The 19,773-nt window shown below is 34.5% G+C and overlaps 1 protein-coding gene across 7 annotated transcripts; it reads right to left on the bottom strand.

Moving 5' to 3' along the window:
* Nucleotides 1–542: 542 nt before the first annotated feature.
* On the bottom strand, nt 543–18,132 carry LOC106708935 (bombyxin B-9). 7 transcript variants are annotated; one of them, XM_014500547.2, is made up of 5 exons: nt 17,858–18,132; nt 10,504–10,683; nt 3,351–3,474; nt 2,324–2,582; nt 543–1,340 (listed from the first exon to the last, which is right to left on the bottom strand). In XM_014500547.2, exons 2-5 carry the CDS (start codon nt 10,673–10,675, stop codon nt 1,206–1,208), a joined length of 690 nt encoding a protein of 229 aa, XP_014356033.1. In that variant the 5' UTR covers nt 10,676–10,683; nt 17,858–18,132; the 3' UTR covers nt 543–1,205. The 7 variants fall into 7 exon arrangements, with proteins under 7 accessions (XP_014356033.1, XP_014356034.1, XP_014356035.1 ...); XM_014500548.2 differs by having other exon boundaries at nt 543–1,343; nt 2,429–2,582; XM_014500549.2 differs by having other exon boundaries at nt 2,429–2,582.
* Between the last annotated feature and the right edge of the window lie 1,641 nt (nt 18,133–19,773).

The raw sequence follows: 19,773 nt of genomic DNA, 5'->3' as shown, positions 1-19,773 counted from the left end.
AGTTTCTAAAATGGCAAGGAAATACTTTATTCTAATTGTGGTATTACTAAAATAGTTTATAAGTTAATGTTTTATTTAATCAATTGGATTTATCACAGATGCTTAAGAGATCTTTAAATCTTATATGGTAGATGTTACATTAACACAAAAAACTTATAACTTATGTAAAGACCTTACTATTATTGTGTAATAAAGCGTTACTTGTAGGCCATATCTTACGGATAACGTTTAACTACATCTAATTCCAATCCAACGACGAAATATTTTTCTTTTGAACAAACTGCACATTTTCGTGTCCTGTTTTTCTCACATAAAATTTTTGAAAAATTGAATGAACGTAATAACCGACGATGATATTTGGGATTTAAGCGCTGGATTGAAATCGATGAAACTTAAATAATTTATGCTTTGACTATTGTAACAAATTATTTCCTATAGTGTTTTAAATTTTTAGAACAAGTCAATTTGTACTAAATATAATAAACATTCTAAAATGATATTTGTCATATGAAATAATAATTATGAACTAAAGTTGTTTCGGTGCTATTATGACATAGGTGATGTATTAAACGACATATAAAGTAAATAAATAAATACAAATGATTAAATTATGGTACAAGATACGTAAAAGCTTGTTATGACATATCCAAGAAATGTGTTAGTTCCTTACATTCGAATTTAATACATTTTATGAGAGAACAAAATATTCATATGGTCAAAGTGGCCTTTAGACTGTGTGTTTTCTCTGAAGACAAAGTTGTACAAAAACATTTCATTTTTACAGGTGCATCTTGATAAAATATTAAAAATATTGAAATATCGCCTAATTTTTTTATTAATTAAATCGATGTTATTTTACTACATTTTTTATCTGCTCTCTGACTAGCTGCAGTATCATGTTTCAAAACAAGCTTAAAATTCCAAAGACAATCATACAGCAATTAAAAGCATTTCCAGAAGATCATTAGCTATACATGAGATTTTCATGAGCTAAATTCTTACAAATATACTCACAAACAGATTACAACATCAACATAAATGCACACATAAATATTAAACACTTGGACGATAACTCAATTTCCTCGCTTTATCTGTTATATTATCTTGTTCGATCCGTCACAAACTTCTTCAAAGTACCCACTTGAATTTGTATACGCTCTGTAGATTTTTCATCTGGTCCGAGCATTAGCATTTGATGTTCTAATTTACGCATATATAACATATGCGTAGCGATCGTTGTCGACCGTTGGCAAGTCAGTGTTTAGGGTTCTGCCCCAAGTCAGCAGTGGTGACACGGTGCCCACCACGGGCGCAGCGCGCGCTGCACCTTTTATGATGTGCTGCTGACAAAAGAAAAACATTTTCTATAACTTAAGTTGTTCGAGAAGAAATATAGTTGTCAATATAGCAATCGTAAGGTACACGTAATCAGTAATTGGCATTACTGTAAGTACAATTAGCAGAGGTTATTATCAGTAGTAAATAGCAGTGTTTTAAGTTTTATTCAGTTATTAAGTTATAAAGGAAAGTCGTAAGATATGTTTAAATAAAGTAAAGTGCCAGGTAAATAAGGTTGAAGATAAGTTTCTTAAAAATAGTACCTACATATATAGAGGTCTTCATTATTGTATAACTATATAATAATTACTTTACGTCAGACATACCACTTATTTGTCGGTCACTTAATATATTATGTAACATAATACATAGTTTTCATTCAGTTGCAGTATATCTTCCACATGCAAGTGAGCGAAGAGTGTTACGTGAAACAATTTAGTACACATGCGGAAAGCATTAGTATGAGGGTTAGTTACCACTATCTTGTTCTCTTTATTGGAAATTTATTTTGTTTTACTATAATTACTTCAGTTGAGAATTCTTATTTTAGACATACTTAATTCTCGAATATCTACTAATTGCTGTTCTATTTAAGCAGCTGGTCTATTTTAAAAATATTTGTGTTCCATAATGTCAATTTTCTTATTCTCGCCAAAAAAGCCAACTTTAGTAGATGATGTTGATGTAATAATGTAAAAATGCATTATTGAATTTTCGGCAAATTAATATTTTACCCAATGTTAATGCAACCTACTAAAATAAAGTAACAAAACATGCTACATAGAATTTAGGTTGACTGACATAAACATCTAGATTTTTTTCTTCCCGCTTAAAAATACTGTAATTAGGAGTTCATCTAAATACATGGGTTATGCCTTTTAAATGAAAATTACGGTGTGTGATTTTTTTTTTCAAGTTGGCTTTAATGTTGAGCAGGAACTGATGAGTTGGTAGAGAACAAGATGGTGGCGTACGTGAGACACACCATGTTACCCATGAGGGTTGGGCGCCGCCGGCGTGAGCGTCGGCCGCGGCACCGACATCGGCGGCGCCAGCCCGCGCGCCCGTACCCGCTCGCAGCGCGCCCCACCTCGCGCGGCCCCGCGTACACATCGCTGCCTACCGCCGCAGGCGCGCGCGCCGCTGTTGCCATCCCCGTAGCCCCCGCAGACCCTGCCGATCGCGAGCCCGTCGACTCCGCAGAGCGATCCTCGATCATGTGCGAATCCACCGAGGTTTCTGAACTGAAGATAGAAAAAACTATATTAACCATAAGAATACAAATAAAAAAGTTAGACGTTGAATTAGGGAAGACGGACTTTTTTCATTATAACACCGGAGGAAATTCAAATAACACCTCGCATTATGAAATTTACCTAGTAGTAGTAAATTAAGCTACTTTTGTTCACAAATAAACATATATGAGTACCCATGAAAAACATTACCCTCTATAATCAGTCGGTCAAAAGCAAAGTAAGGAAAAATTATTTGAGTTTAATATTTATAGTACTCTATCAGTTATTATCAAACAATTAAAAATACTTATATTCTCAGCCACTGTTTATAATTGCTTTTAATCTTTATGGGACATAACTTCTGTAAGGTCAACCTTTGGCCGCTATCCCGCTCGTGTCAACTACTTATCAACGCTTCTCTGTTTTCGTCAATTTTTTTTTATTAGTAAACGGACTTAAAATCATAATAACCAAATAGCCATATAAAAAACAAACACGGATGCCGAGGGATTGTGGAATATTCTGCAATAGGTTCCATAATAAGGGTGTGATTCTCAAAGTTGACTGAGCTTCGACCTATCTAAGATTTTGTTTTAAATCTTCAAACATTTGTCTGGTGGCTGTTGTGTAAAAATACATCTTGGTCATATTTAAATTCCTTAGTAGCGAATTTAGGGACCATTTAATGTTGACTTTTTTATCACATAAGATTCTATTTCAGGATACCAACTCAATATTCGCGAGTTTAAGAATCATTGTGGATATGTAAGTACTTACGTGACTTTAATGGTAGTGGCGCAGTACTCCGTGAGATGTTCCAAAGTGCAGCCCTGCGTGCAGCATTCGTATACGATACCGGTTTCCCGCCGTCGCCTCACCACCCCCGCCGTCTGCTCGACCACTGCGAATATCAACACTTTTATTTTTAAATATTTCATTGCTATAACTCACACCTCGATGACGTCTTGATCGACTCGTAGTAGTCAAACTCACTGACTACAACGATCTATTAATTCTAATTATTATTTTTTTCTTCTTAAACATTTTTTTTAAATCCTTACTAAATTATTAATTTTATGTGAAAGTATCTCTGTGTGTCTGTCCCGCTTTCACGCCTAAACTACTTAACCGATTAAAATGCAATTTGTTACACAGATAGTCTAGGTCCTGAGAAAGGACATAGGCTACTTTTTACCGCGAAAAAAGGGTTGTAAGGGGTAGAAAGTGGGTGTGGTAATTTGTATGAAAGTATCGTAATTTTTACAGTTAGAAGCTTGAAACTTAGTTTTTACGCTGTTCATTTGATATGAATAAAGATGACATTCAAAGTTTGTAAAAGTTTTACCCTCAAAATAACAATAAGGATAATTTTTTAAAGTTTGCATGTGAATATGTAAGGTTTTAGTCGAATGTTTTGTTAAAATGTTTTATAAGTTTAAGTCGAATAATTAGCCTAAAAAATTAAAATGCTACCCGAAGAAATGCGGATGAATTTGCGGGCACAGCTAGTGTAAAATAAAAATAAAAAGTAGGATAAATTAATAATTGCACAATATTAGATATCGAATATTGAACAGAAAAATACATACTCGTTTTGGCTCGCAATTTCGTCTACGTAAAAAAAATATTTAATACCCTATGCACTAATAGAGATTATAGCGTATTATCTGTCTCTGTTCCTTTCATTCAAATTCCTTTAGTCGTTAGTAATCAACATCCATACATCCAAACTTACCAATTTGGGATATTAGTAAGATATTTATTTTATTTTCTCTAATAATTCAAACAATCATGTCATCTATATATATTAAATTGTAGAGTTAGTATGTCACATTAAGTCGCCTATAATTACAACAGACTAGCTGTCGCTCGCAACTTCGTCAGCGCGAAATTAAAAAAAACGCAATTAGTAGCCTATGTGTTCTTCCAGACTAAGTCCTACATCTGTGCCAAATTTCATCGAGATCCCTTTAGCCGTTTTGGAGATATCTTCTAACAAACAACCATCAAATTTCAAATCGTTTGCATTTATGATACTAACTAGCTGTCATCCGCGACTCCGTCCGTGCGGAATTACAAAAAACATAAGTAGCCTATTTGTTCATCCAGACTATGATTAAGATCTATGCTAAACTTCATCGAGGTTTGTTGAGTCGTTCTGGAGATACCTTCAAACAAACATCCATCCATCCATCTAAACATTTGCATTTATAATATTATAAGATAAGATAGTATGCACCTAGCTCAGAGTATAATTCGTGGTATGTACAAATAATTAAGAGGCCCTTAGCATCTTTCTGCGACAATGTTATCATTATAGAAGCTTGTCAGCTTATCAATTTGCTTATGAGAAGCTAATTGTATGGGTTTGGAGTCAACATACTAGAAGTGAACAAGTTGAATTTTAAGATAACAGAATAATTACTAGTAATTTAATAATGAAATCTTGTATGTAAAATGTGTTTGTAAAAGGTACCCTAGAACTCCAGTGAAGTGACAGTTGTATTAATCATCATCATCAGCTCACTATACGTCCCCACCGAGGGGCTCGGAGCCTACCCCAAGTTAGGGGTGACTAGGCCATAGTCAACCACGCTGGCCAAGTGCGGGTTGGTTGACTTCACACATATCTTTGAATTTCTTCTCAGATATGTACAGGTTGCATCACGATGTTTTCCTTCACCGTAAGAAACGTCGGATAAATGTACATATGTAAATCGAAAATCGAAAAACACATTGGTACATGGCGGGATTCGAACCCAGGACCTGCAGATTGCAAGTCAAGTGCTTAACCCCTGAGCCACCGACGCTCTTAGTTGTATTAATACATTCTGTTAATTGTCTTCTTTTTATAGATTCGCCAGAATAGTAATGTGACCGCTGTCCATAGACATCTGTATTTGCAGATACGTTACCTAACTATTAATCGTCAGAGGAGGAGATTAAAGGCAGTAAAAGAGGATATTTTCACTTCCTATGTCCTTTTTGAGGGAACGCGGAAAAGCTTTCACTTCACACTTGTCTTGGTCACACTTGTCGTGGTTTTTTACCAGTCGAGTCGGACAATTCGTGCAACAGAAGAGATGATATTGCTAGTTCTATTAATGTCTTTGACAAAATAAAAACTACATATAATACAAACATCTTTGCAATAGAAACCCACAGCTGGAGTGAGATGTTTATTATCACTTTTACTACATTGCTAAATTTAGTTAAACAATGTTTTCGACCTCAGCACATTTACTCAAGCGATAAAAATTGTACTGTTTAATTCTACTTTGTGTAATAGTTAAATACAATGTGCTACATATCAGTGTATTCTGGAATATTCTTGCTCTCTTGTTATTGCTAATAGAATATAAATAGTTTTTTTTATGAAGCTATCTATAAGCTTTTTTTATATGTGTACACATACAGATTAAAAACAGTAAACATGACCATGTGAATGTGGAAAATGTTTAAAGAATGGGTAAGAAACGAAAACTGATAATCACCGAAGTTGTAAAAGTCCTTCGTGTGTCTGGTACGGTGTAGAAGCTCTTGTTGCATATAATATGTATGTTATAACCTGAGTGTAACCGACAGAGGCACGAGAAAGATTACACTGTTTACAATTTACAATAACAAGTTTACAGATTTATATACGGCGACGACGTGTATTGAAGGATATGGAGCAAAAACTGTGATCAACAACTTTTAATGTTTGTTGATTGAAGAGAAAAAAGTAACCTACAAATAATTCAAATACTTAGCTCACAAGCTTTGTGATATTCCTTCAGTTACGTGTGTTTTATAAAACTTGGTTATTATGAGGACAATGAAATTTGACCGAAGTATCATTAACTATTAAGCAGCATCTAATAATGTATCGGACAAAACATATGTCGGTCAATGTAATCGCATAGGGTATAAGAATAGATAATCTTATTACTTTGTTACCGCACCGCCAGAGAAGCCGGCAGTATCTGACCTTAGATCTTCATGATACGAATACATCGCTTGACTCACGTCGCATCCAAGCATTTAGAAGGATTACTCTTGACCTCTTTAGTACCCTTCGGAATATGCAAGGTATGGATCATTCGTTAAGCGTATTTTCATGCAGTTTGAAGGGTGACCCCAGTACGCATAATAATATTTATGAATTACTGGTTTATTATTTTATAAAATGTCGTCTACATGTATAATTCTTATCTAAATAAATAACAAGTTTGATTTTTTCTAACGACATCTTAAATTCCGGAACATCCAATTCAAGATTTATTTCCCGTAAAGGTCTAAAAGTCATTATTTGATTTTATTTCCTTTAAAAGCGACCTTCAAGCATTAGTACAGGCCACGGAATAGTTTCGTGATGAAGCGATAATGACAGAATGAAGGGGTCATATTAAATAAGAGGACGTGCACCTAAGTAGTCGTCTGTTTTCCTGTGATTATATTAGATGTAAACACTCAAGAGGTCGCTGAATGTTGCGATAAAAACGAACTACATTTGTACATATATGTATGTGTTGTAACTTATGGCAGAACAGCTTGAATTGAATAATATACCTATTTTAATGACTCAAAATTATTTAATTAGAGAATAAATGTTTAAGCAGGTGACATTGAACAATATCAGAACCTAATTTCAAGAAGATAAACGTGAAAGAGATTAAGAGATATAATGTTATTGAGATTTCTCTCTCAACTCTCTCAACTCAACAGCATTATTTTTATATTTTGACAGCTTGTTTTTCGAATAACATTTGGATACAAACCTAGCTAGTCAGCTCTTAAGCAAAAACAAATAAAGCTGAGGTCTTATTGTTTTGGCTATGTATGATAGGTTCAAAGTTTTAATTATGTTTTGATCAGACATCTAAGGTTTCACGATTGTTTTTTTTATCGCCTTCGATAAATATTTACAAAAATCATATCACGATATCTGATTCATGTTTACATATACTTGTTATATAACATGGCTTTCCTTTCAAACTCATAAAAGGATAACGTATAAAGTATACTCACTAAATAACCAGAGCCTTAACGTGTTTGGAATTATAATTTAATTTGGTCGGTTAATTTATTTTAATTGTTTTAATTTTGTAGAAAGCTTGCGCAGTAAGTATGACTGTTCAGCTGAGTAATGTTATGTAAAATTGTTGATCATAGATAACAATTCTTCATTCTGTAAGCCTTGACTTGTTTAAAGGTGACCCCGAATGTTGTTTGTTCCTATCTTAAAGTAAGTTTACTAGATTTTTGTATTATTTTCGAATACAAATTGTACCAAATTACTAATTTTAAATTGTATTACTAATATGAGAACTGTAAGCTAAGAGAAAATCATGTCTACATAGCATGTTCTATTATCTTTAAATTATGTTTAAATTTGCTAGAAAATAAAAAATATTTACCAATTAATGTTAACATTTAACATTACTATCCAGCTTGGATAACAGATAGCACACTTTTTATATATTGTACTAAACAAAAGAGATATGGATTTCTATTTCTCGTTGATATTGTCTGTTGACAGGCGGATGCTGTCAATTATTTTATTTCTTTGTGATAGACTGATAGATAATAATAAACATAATACTATTGGATAATTACTACTACTAGTTAATTAAAATTGATATTATAATATTAACTTTGATGACACTGATGCGATTATAATAACGTCTAGTTAAATATCTTGGAAACAGTTCTAATACCATTAAATATAATTATTGATTACTTTAGCGTTATTCTATTCTTCTTCTTTATGTATTTATTATTAGAATTTAAATTATACTTATAATCAGAACGGGGTACACGGATAAGGTTATGCCTAAGAGATTTTTTTATTTATTAATTACAACCTTACTACAGAATAAGAATCAGAATCTTTATTAAAGTCTTGTTATATGGATTGTTTGCTTGAAAGTTGATATGGTTAATAAGGGAATAGGGACTGAAATAATTTAAGATAGTTAGATCGACATGGAAGACGAGAACCTGGTGTGTAGACCCTATATGAGCGCGATAAGGTCAAGAAGATGATAACTATTTTATATTTATACGATTTCATGAATACTTTAAGTTTCATCATCAGCACACTATATCTCGAGTCCCCACCGAGAGGCTCTGAGCCTACCCTGAGTTTCGGGATGATCAGGCCATAGTCAACCACGCTGGCCCAGTGCGGGGATGGCTGACTTCACACATATCCCCGAATCACTTCTCAGATATGGTTGTATCCCGATGTAAAAACGTCGAATAAATGTACATTTATGTAAATCAAAATCGAAAAACACATTGGTACATTGCGGGATTTGAACCCAAGACCTGCAGATAACAAGTCAAGTGCTTAACCCCTAAACCACCGATGCTCCTGAATTACTTAAATGATAATCTCTACAACTTACAGAGTAGCAGTTAGTTGCAACTTGTACAGTTATAGTAGTCACCCGTGTAAAACGACACAGCTTTCACTATAAAGACAAGGAAGTAATTTATATAGTTAGTGAAAGTAAACGCAAACCATTTTAGTTCAAAATTCCAATCTTCACGAAATGCGTTCAAATAATGCAGGCTGAAAAGCCAGACCATTTTAAGGGGTATTACGAGTGTTATGCGAGTCCCTGGTATCGCTGGATAAAGGAGATGAAGATCTACAGATGTCCCAGGCACAAGAAGGAGTCCGTCGAGTTTTATAATTGACTTGCTTACTGGGTTATTACTCAAACTAATTTATCTCCATTTTTTTAAAGAATGATTTGGTATCCGCAACGAGATACATACATAGATACAAATAATATATGTTTAAATCTATTTTTTTTTCATAAAGGCTTAATTGAAGTCTTATAACCTCTCTGTAATTGTAGAAAGCAATATATATATATTTTTAAATCGTAACTTATATTTGTATTGTAGACAAATAAAGCAATTCGGGTTTTACGATAACCAAGGTAATATGACGTTATTTGTTATGGTATATAAATAGTTTTGGGTACAAAGTATATGTGAATGACCGTCATAGGTCATATACACTTATCGCCACCGAATGTTTCGTTTTGGTATAAGACACGTGTATTGTCTCAGTGTGTGTATTGCGTTAACGCATAAATAAGTTGTCGAACAAGTATACGACGATTTTTGAATCTCACGTGTACATTTATCCGACCTTTTTACGATAAAGGAAAACATCGTGATGCAACCTACACATATTGACGAAGAAATTCAATGATGTGTACGAAGTCAACCACGCTGACCCAGTGCGGGTTGGTCTAATCACCCTTAAATTGGTTAGGCTCCTCGGTGAGGCGTATAATGAGCTTACGACAAATAAATATGTATCGATCTACAAGTGTTGAATTTAATTTTTTCATTTATTTAAAACTAGCTTTTACCCGCGACTTCGTCCGCGTGGAATAAAAAATAAAAAAATTATCCTATGTCCGTTTCCTGGTTCTAAGCTACCTGCCCACCAATTTTCAGTCAAATCGATTCAGCCGTTCTTGAGTTATAAATAGTGTAACTAACAAGACTTTCTTTTATATATATAGACTAGCTTTTACCCGCGACTCCGTCCGCGCGGAATGAAAAATAGAAAACGGGGTAAAAATTATCCTATGTCCGTTTCCTGGTTCTAAGCTACCACCCCATCAATTTTCAGCTAAATCAGTTCGACCGATCTCCGAGTTATAAATAGTGTAACTAACACGACTTTCTTTTATATATATAGATTTTAACAAGTACCAGTTAAAGTTTTATCAAGAAACAATATCAAGATGAGATGGATCAAATGAAGACTACAAGCACCTAACACTGCGTTCGAAGGTCACTGATTGAATGATAGTAGACAGAGGTAGTGAGTAGTGACATTCACGACAACTATGACTTGCTTTACATTCCGCTTTTCGCTTACCGGCGGAGAATATAAGAGGTTGTTAGGTCGACTGACCTGTGGGTACATCCCAGGCGGGGCTGTTGTAGGCGCTGCACACACGGCTGAGGATCTCTCCGAGCTTGCGGCCACACAGCTTCATGGCGACGCTGGCCGAGTCCGCGCGCCCGCACAGCGCTGCGCCCGCCGCCACCGCCAGCAGCGCCGACACAACCCGCCGCAACAACATCTTTATATCTGCAACAAACAATTATACCTTTACTAATCAAACCAAAGAACGCTTGAAAGATGCTTATAGCTACAATGAGGTTCCGTCAGAGGTATTAATAATCTGTTAACTATAAGGGACAATAAAAGAAATAACATTGGCTACCATGGACTGCAAATGTAAACAATCATATTAAAATCTTATACATTTAGCTAACCTATACGAGTTTCCACTGCAGAAACATACACAAAACATATAGTATAGTAACAAAAACGGTTGATGACTATAATTATGATGATCACAAACTATGATGACCATTATATGTTCTCAAAATATCACAATTTAAGAAAAAATATGAGAACTTGACACTTGATAAATGTAAAAAAGTTTAATGCAAAGTGTAGTAACTTCAATATCTATTTATATCTTTTAAAGGTCAACTTTACGCACAAGTTATTATCGAAGATTGATATAAAAATAAGACCTACTTTAAACGAGTTTGCGGCAAAGGCTAAATGTTACTGGAGGTCATTGTTAAGTTGCTTTGACGCAAACAAACCACTGAATGCAAGTAATTCGAGAAGCTTATGCTTTTATAGTGAAGGGACGGTGAAATACGATACCAGTTGCGCCCTTTGAAACCCAATACTGATACTTTTCATTTCCTAAGTATAGTCATTTTATACCGTGAAATGCATTTTCTTTAAGTAGATAAAAAATCTTTACTTACGTATCATTACTACAATTTGAGTATTAATAGAAATTATTTCAAGAATATATTTTTTATTTTCGCCTGTGCATATTTCGTTTGTTAAAAAAAAAACATTATTTTACACATCTGCTAAGTTCAATAAAATTCGGTGACAAAACGTAACCGCTTCTTCGTAAATTTTTAAAGTATAAATGCCACAGATTTTGTCGTTCAATAAATTAAAGCGAGGCATTACAGCGACTCGGAGCAAGATGACTTCACCTACATACATCTCCTCATTCATAAAAATACAAATCAGCTCCTTCCTTTCCTTAAGTGTCATTCCGAGAATAGCAGGCATGGGCGCAAAATTTTTGTTTGGACGTATTATAAAAATAGAATTTATTTTATACCAAATTTATAAATAACATTTGTTTATTCTCGTATTTATAGGTATAGTAATGATTCAATTATAAATATTAACTAATACACGTGTTATACGTAACCGTCGCATGGAATGCATGGCGCTCATAATTTATGTGTCATTTTTGCGCTTGCGCATGATATTGTGCATCAACCAGGAAAGTAGGAGAAGTAAGAATTGATGTTATGTTATTTTGCAAGATTAGTACACGATATCTTTAATGAGAGACTTTCTGAACCAGAAAAGCGAATGTATAACAGATGAAGTATGACCTGGGAGAATCATACGTGAGGTTAAACAAAGGCAATTGAATGATAATGTATCAGGCTTGTAGGCAGTGCGGGAAGACGCGATGCAAGGATAGTAAGCGGAAGGTCGCACTTGAGTTGATTGCTAGGGCGACGCCGCATTCGTCGAGGGAGGCGAAAATACATTACGAAACATTAACGAGACGCAATGCAGTTAGCAAACATACAATATTTCATACAAGTCCTTATTGCACCATTTAATATTGCTATTACCTCACTATCTTACTAATATTGTAAATGCGAAAGTTTGGATTTATGGATGGATGGACAAGGATTTAAAATACAAGTTCATATTAAATAAAGGTTTACCTCACGTTTACTCTGGTGTAGGGACCGAATATTCAGAAATCAGCCGTTATATAATTAAAATAGTAAAATGTTTAACGAGAGTTTTAATAATTTTACACTTGATAGTGGTACTAAGTTTACATTTTCATACTCCAAACAAATAATTTTAAAAAGATGTTATGATTTTTAATAATAGATTTATTTTGTATCTTAATTTTATATCATATCATAATTATTGTTAATTTTTTTTTGTAAACATGTCCCCGACCCATCACCTCGAGATCTTATCGGTTTAGTCGACGCTATCTTTTTGCTAAGTACGTTATATTTCTACTCATAAGTTCATATAGTCTGGTATATAAGATGTTGGAGTTAGACACGAGTACTTTGCAAGTTTTAATCCGATTATTTATAGATATAACGGTAAAAGATTGCTTGGAAGGAAACGATTATTCTAGATTATAAATAATATTTCCAGTTAATGTTCGAAAGACGTTGATGGAATAGTCAAAGTGGAAAACTACTTTCAAGTCTTAATAACATTTAAAACCACTTTAAATCGGAGTAAACAATAAAACCGGAACACATTTTGTAGTATTAACTAAATACTACTATGACATTCAAAAACACCGTTTTAAAAAAATAAAGATCTACAGCATACTAAAAAGAAAATGCTAAATCTTACTTCTATAGAGATACACTTTTCTTGCTAAAGTAAAAATATTAAAGTCGTCGGAAAACAAACTGGTGCCTCAAAATGTGGGAATTGATTTTAAATGCAATTAATATACCTAGCATTTTAAATATTGTAACAATCGTATTATGTCGCTCCGCTTGTTCAAGTTAATAAGCAATTACTTCTGATATGATTAAAAATGTATGAGATACATTATTGATTGTAATAGTCTATAATTATTTCTCAAAGGTGTTCTTGTAACAACTATAATATCACTATTTTTTTTAATATTCTAACAAAATTTATAAGAACAACCTTATTATTTTTGTGTGTGAACCTCACACGTATTACATTTTATTTTACTAAGTGTCATATTATTGAGTCTCGCCTGAATTAATTGTGGGCGATCCCTGTTGGAACAATTATTTACAACACATCCACTTAATTTCAAACAAAAAGTATTTAAATTTAATATCATACATGGACTTTGTATATCAAAATATCGTAAACTAGCAGTTGCCCGCGACTTCGGTGTGCGCGGAATTAAAAAAAGCCTAGGTCACACCCGCACACATTAGCTACCAGCAAGTGAAAGTCCCGTCAAAATCGGTCCAGCCTGTTCGGAGATTACCCGGAACAGACGCGGATTTGCGGACAGTAAGAAAGGACTTTCGTAACAAGCAACGCAAATACATCATGTTCAAGGTTTTGTTTTTCGATGACGATCGAGATAAAAATTAAACTTTTACATTACAATATCAAAATTGATTTGCTGTAACTGTAAGGCTCAATTTGTTACATAACTGTAAGGCGAATTTAATTTAAAATTAAAAGGTCCAATTTAAATTTTATAACACTGGAATACTTTAAAAGTCCAAGATTAATATATAGATGGCTAAATGTATAACTTTGAGTATAAAATAAGCTAACTTAAAATAAGTCAAGCTAAAATTTTTTTTATGCGTTGTGGCATGTAAAAGTGAAGACAGCGCATTGCATGAAGTCAATGCATTGCCTGTTGCAAGAGACACAGGTCCGGCTGTCGGTCACGTGCGGGCCGCGTGCGTGGCGGAGGACTCCCGCGCCTCGGTGCGACTGCACTCTATTAAATAATGACATCTATAGCTCGCTAGACCTGTAGCCTTACTTCATAGCTACATACAAGTTATACCATTTATAACATGTACTAATGCTAAATTTGAACGCACCTTTAATCTACCGTTAAGGAAGCGATCATATTTTTGCCGAGAACCGTCATTACGTTCGAGTGCCTTTAGCAATTTAGTAATCAAGTCCGCGCGTAGCAACTAGAGATGCGCGTCTCGTTTTATCTAGGCACTATCCGATGTACTGGTCATTAAATTTATGCCATGTTGCTACGCAGCGACCTCTCAATTATGTATGTGCAAGATAAATTAAAATTCTTACGATGTTATTGCATTTAATGACTTATTGGAAACTACATTTTACTCGTGTATTTATTTGGTTAATACATAATTGGATGTTTTACTACAATTTTGTTTAACAGCTTTTTTCTACTGTTTTATATTACATTCCCTTTTTAGGATACAATCATTTAATAAAGAAGTACTTCCAACTTAAAAATATTCAATCTTACTAATATTATAAATGCGAATGTTTAGATGGATGGATGGATGTTTGTTTGAAGGTATCTCCGAAACGGCTGTGGCACAGATGTAGATGTCTGTAAGAACACATAGGCTACTTATTAAGTTTTTTTATGATTCCGCGCGGACAGAATCGCGGGCGAAAGCTAGTGTTTTCATAAGCATTATTTCATCTCTGATATTTTTTAAATAAAACTAAACATGTTTCATTTAAATTAGTAAGTTTTAAAATTAAAATTTTACTTTAAAAATTAAATAAAACTTTAATCTTACAGTTTAGATTATTTTAGATATACAAAATTTAATTAGAAAGTCAAGTGGAGAAGTATTATGATAATTGAAATTAAACGCTCGTTTGAAATATCGGATAGGTAACGCCGACTAAGATGTAAGTCAGCGTGAGTTTCCATTGCTAAAACATTTGTACAAACCTTAAATTTGTGTCTCTTTTTTTAAAGTGAATGAAACTAAAGGTGTTTCGAGACTGGAGACCTGCGGCTAGTTGAAAGTTTGATGGATCACGCGTGTGTAATCGGCAGACACAATTGACGTTTGGCAGGCGGTCAGTGCCTCCTACAACTTGGTACAGAGTCCGAAACATTCATATATGTAAGTCGTATATCAGACCAGTGATGCTCAATCTTTTTTTATTTTATAAAATTTAATCTTATATTTAAACATGTTGTCGTCATCTTATATATAACATTCTCGTGCCACAATGTTAGTTCACATACTCCTCCGAGCCGACCTGACGGATTTTTATGAAGTTTCATATTGTGCATAAAATCGGCTACTATCTACTTTTGATCTTAAGTTTTTTTATCTCCGCGTAGACGGAATCGCCGGCGATATCTAGTCTTTACATCAAAACGTAAAGGTAAAACTTTGTATCCTTGTGCGAACGGATGAAAGAGGAATTTGATACAGTTGAAGTTAAAGTTATTTTGCATCGAAAAAATATTCGATTATGAACTATGATCAAATTTCAACGACCAATGGGCAATCATTAGTTAACAGAAATACGTAATTACTCAACGGATAAACAGAACAACTACATATCTTATTTAATCTATAAGTTGATTTGGTAAATTAAAATTAATTCGAAATCGATTTGATGGTCTATCGAGTTCTTGGTTACTATTAGTACTACATTAGTACTATTTTAAAAGTTACACAGTATGTTCGTGTGACATAGTGACTATGTTTTGATACCCTTTCTGAAGACCTTGACCTGTGACTAGCATTGACTCTTATATTAGCAATTCTTAATTCATGACAAATTATTTTTGCACTTATTTTGATACACTTTAATCGGGCATTTATAATTATAACAAGTTAAAGCGATATTAATTACTGTTCTAGTACTTATACAGTTGGCAATTGTACCTATAAATGAATTTCTTATTAGAAGTTTAGTTACAAAAATGTACCAGTTTGGGAAGCATGTAGCTAGACTGTTGTTCGTCAACACAACTGTTATAACTCGTACTAGAGACTTGAATAGTATTCTCTCCACGTGTTCTTCGAAGTCGTAATATGTTTATTAACCGTATCAATAACAATAAAGTTGTATGTCAAGAGGTCAATCTCGACTGTCTGTATTTTTTCGCTTGCATAACAGTCTATAGAATGTTCCAGAAGTTTGTAACAGGGAACAACTAGTGCTTGCCACTTTCTTATTACTTATATGTTTTAGTTTGAATACTAAGTAACTACTATCTCTTAACTTGTTGCAACTTAGCCATTATCACATATTCTAACGCTTTAGGAAAGCTGTCTGGAAAAACCTGTCGCCATTGCCCATACAATTATACAAAGTGCGAATGGGTTAGCTCGTTAACATTTGAAAAATTTTAAAAGATAATTCCCGACCCAACATTCAGATGTCACGAATAGATCAGATAATTGGCAAACATTTATTTAATAGTCTAGTTAATAATGTAAAAAAAAAACAGTATAAATGAATGCCATAGTAGTGCAGTGCTGATTCTATTCATTATTTACTGATAAAGAGTGCCTTATCAGATCAGAAACATAGACTTGAACATTATCGGTATTAAGAAAACGATGGCCATTGACTTGAAAAGTGCCTTACATCCTACGACTAGGTTAATCTTTAATTCTTACCGCAAAACGAAAAAAAGAATGACCAGTTAACACCACACATTCTAACCAAAACACATTGATGTCCCCGTAGTAATTCGGGTCATACCCGAAGAGGTGGCGGCGGCTCTCTTGGCGCGAGACAAGGTCACAAGTGAAGCCAGTGGCCGGCGGGCACGGCGGCCGAGAGAATGCTTTCGACCCCACTTTAAACGTTGACCCCCACGCAAAATATAAATTCGCAACGGTCGTAGTTGTAAAACTTTTAAAAAAGATCATCATCGTTTTAGCCTATTATCATGAAGTTTAATAAATAACATTATATGTAAAGATTAGTTATAAACCGCTACGTCTATTGATAAAATCTTTTTGGCATTTTTTCAAGTTTTCCGCATTCAGATTACGCCATATAAGTAACTTTGATTTTTTTTTCTTAATTTTATATAAAATTAGCCGTAGTGTCCATACACCATATATCTTGTCAGTTAAATATAACATTGATAATCGTTTAAAAAAAACTATGGATAATTAAACTCTATTTTAATATCGAAAATTGATAAGAATTAAAAAGACAGAGCAGATAATAATCTGCTCTGTCTTTTTAAATCAAGGATTAATTAGAGTCAAATTTTGATAAGCATTATATTCAGCCGTTTAGTTTAGATTTGTGTGACAAATCTATTACTCGTATATCGAAGTATAATAGGTGCGAATAAATTGCGCCAAGATTAAAGTGTTACTTGGTTATCTCTAGGGTTCTAAGTGATCGATAAATGCAAAAGTTTTCATGAACATGCAAATATTACAGTTAATTATTAGAAATGGTCAAAGAAATTATTAAAAGAAAACAAATACGTAAGTTTTATAACATAGGAAAATACAAGTATGTATTGTGAAAAGCATTTCTGCGAATACTCTGTGAAGTTTCTAACGCTCTTAGACTTACCTACACGTTTAGCGAGCTACAAAATAGGTAAGTTTTAATGTTAAGTATTACTTTTATAACAATATTTATTTCATAGACTTCAAAAGAATCTAACCATTATTTTTAATTAGTAAAAATATAGTGATTGTTAGTAGCTTACCTTTGCATGCAGCCAACAACGTGCGTGTAGAGCGCGGTTGCGGTCGCCGCTAGCTGAGCGATCTGCAGCACGGCAACACGGGAGCGTTCTTCGGGGTTTGTATCACGGTATAGCAACGAGTGGCACAGAGTCGCGCGACACGGTCAAGACGCGGTAGCGGTATCGGCGAGAGAGTGAAGCGGGCCGCAGACGTGTCGCTGTCGCACCGCACGCTCTAGCGTCGTTCTCGGGCGCCGGTCACGCTGTGCGGCAGAGCACGCCGCGCGCGCTTATAACGTGGTGGGCGGCGCGCGCGCACCGGCACGCCCCGCCGCTCGCCGCCCGCGCCCGCTCGTCCCGCGTCTGCTGCCTCCTCTAGTCTGCGACGTTCTACTCTCAGCGACCTTCTCATTATCCTTATCACTTAGACATATCATTATCGCTTCAACTAAGATTCAACGTTAATATCAGTAACGTTTAAGTTGAGAGGCTCGACTGACAGAGTATCATTGCCTTTTATTTATAGGAGAAGAGAGCAAACGAGCAACAGGTTGCCTAATGTTAACCGATCCGAAGCTCTTGGACATCTGCAATATCAAAGGAACCGCTGATGCGTTGCCGGCCTTTAAGAAAAAAGTATGCAATTTTCTTGAAGAACCCAGTACGGACCCAGACACATTATTCAACGTGGCTATGCGAGGTAGGAAGTAACGCGAAATCCTCGTGGTTGAAAAATGCCATCAAGATGAGGCGGTGGTGGAGGTACAGAGGTTTCGTGCTCTGTCGACTCCTACGATGACGTACATCACTCAGCGTGGTACAGGCTGTAAAAATGCTGAGGGGACTGACATTTCACAGAATGCGGGCAGAAAGTGTAGATCTTTAAGAAATATACATCTGCCAATTTCGAAACTCAAAACACGAGCGAACACACTCTTGGACGAATCATTTAAGTACTGATAAGTGATGATTTTCGTGCGCCTTTTCCTTTTATTTTACAGTAAGAAAATTACAGAGTCAAACTTTTGACGCTTCTCATCGATGTGTATCATCTTATGACAGAGAAGAAAACAGAATAGAGAATTCATACTGTGATATTTTTTGTCAAATTTGTTTGATATAAAACATTCATCAAACACACAGCTCAGATGAAATTCTAATTAGAAAAGTGATTAATTCACGAAGAACACAATGTCGTGATTGTAGAAGGTGATGTTAATAATTATTTCGTTCAAAGACCACAGCAGGCTCGTATGATCGAATATGAGCCACGTTTCGTCTTAAAACAACGCATTATCGTGCTCGTATTCTGTTGGTGATTACTTACCTTTTGTGATTGTTGCCATGACAGTTTTTACATATTAAATTTCTAATCAGTTGATTCAGTGGCGTTGATTCAATGGATTCAATGTCGTGAAATATATAAATTGTCATGAATTGTATAGTCGTGAATATACAATTCTATTCTTTTAATAGTTGATTAGCCTTAAAGTTAGTTTTAAATCAAACATAAAATATAAATTTTTCTCTTTTCTTATTACTAAGTAATAAATTCTTAAAAATTATATTCGTAACTTGGTTGTTAATCATTACCTTAAGTGTTTTAGATATGAAGCTAAAGCAGCACTTACGTAGGCAATGAACATTTATATTATCCCGACGCTTCGGATCGGACGGGATCGACTTCAAATTACTTCTACACTTACATGAAATTCAAGATGTACTACAGTTGCCTTCGTTCGCAGTATTCCATTTATAAAAAAATTGCAACTAGAACAAATCTCTGCCTCTTCTTATAAATAATAATTAGGACACAATCGATATTTTGCTACGGGTTACCTTCCCTCTACCTCTAACCGCTCTTATAGAGCGGAATATACTGTTAATACAACATTAACAAACTTTTAAAGTATACATTTCAAGGCGTAAAGTTGAAA

This window comes from Papilio machaon, chromosome 5 (assembly GCF_912999745.1).
Source record: "Papilio machaon chromosome 5, ilPapMach1.1, whole genome shotgun sequence".
NCBI lineage: Eukaryota > Metazoa > Arthropoda > Insecta > Lepidoptera > Papilionidae > Papilio > Papilio machaon.
Note: the sequence above shows the minus strand (reverse complement) of the source record. Positions and strands in the feature narration are given on the sequence as shown.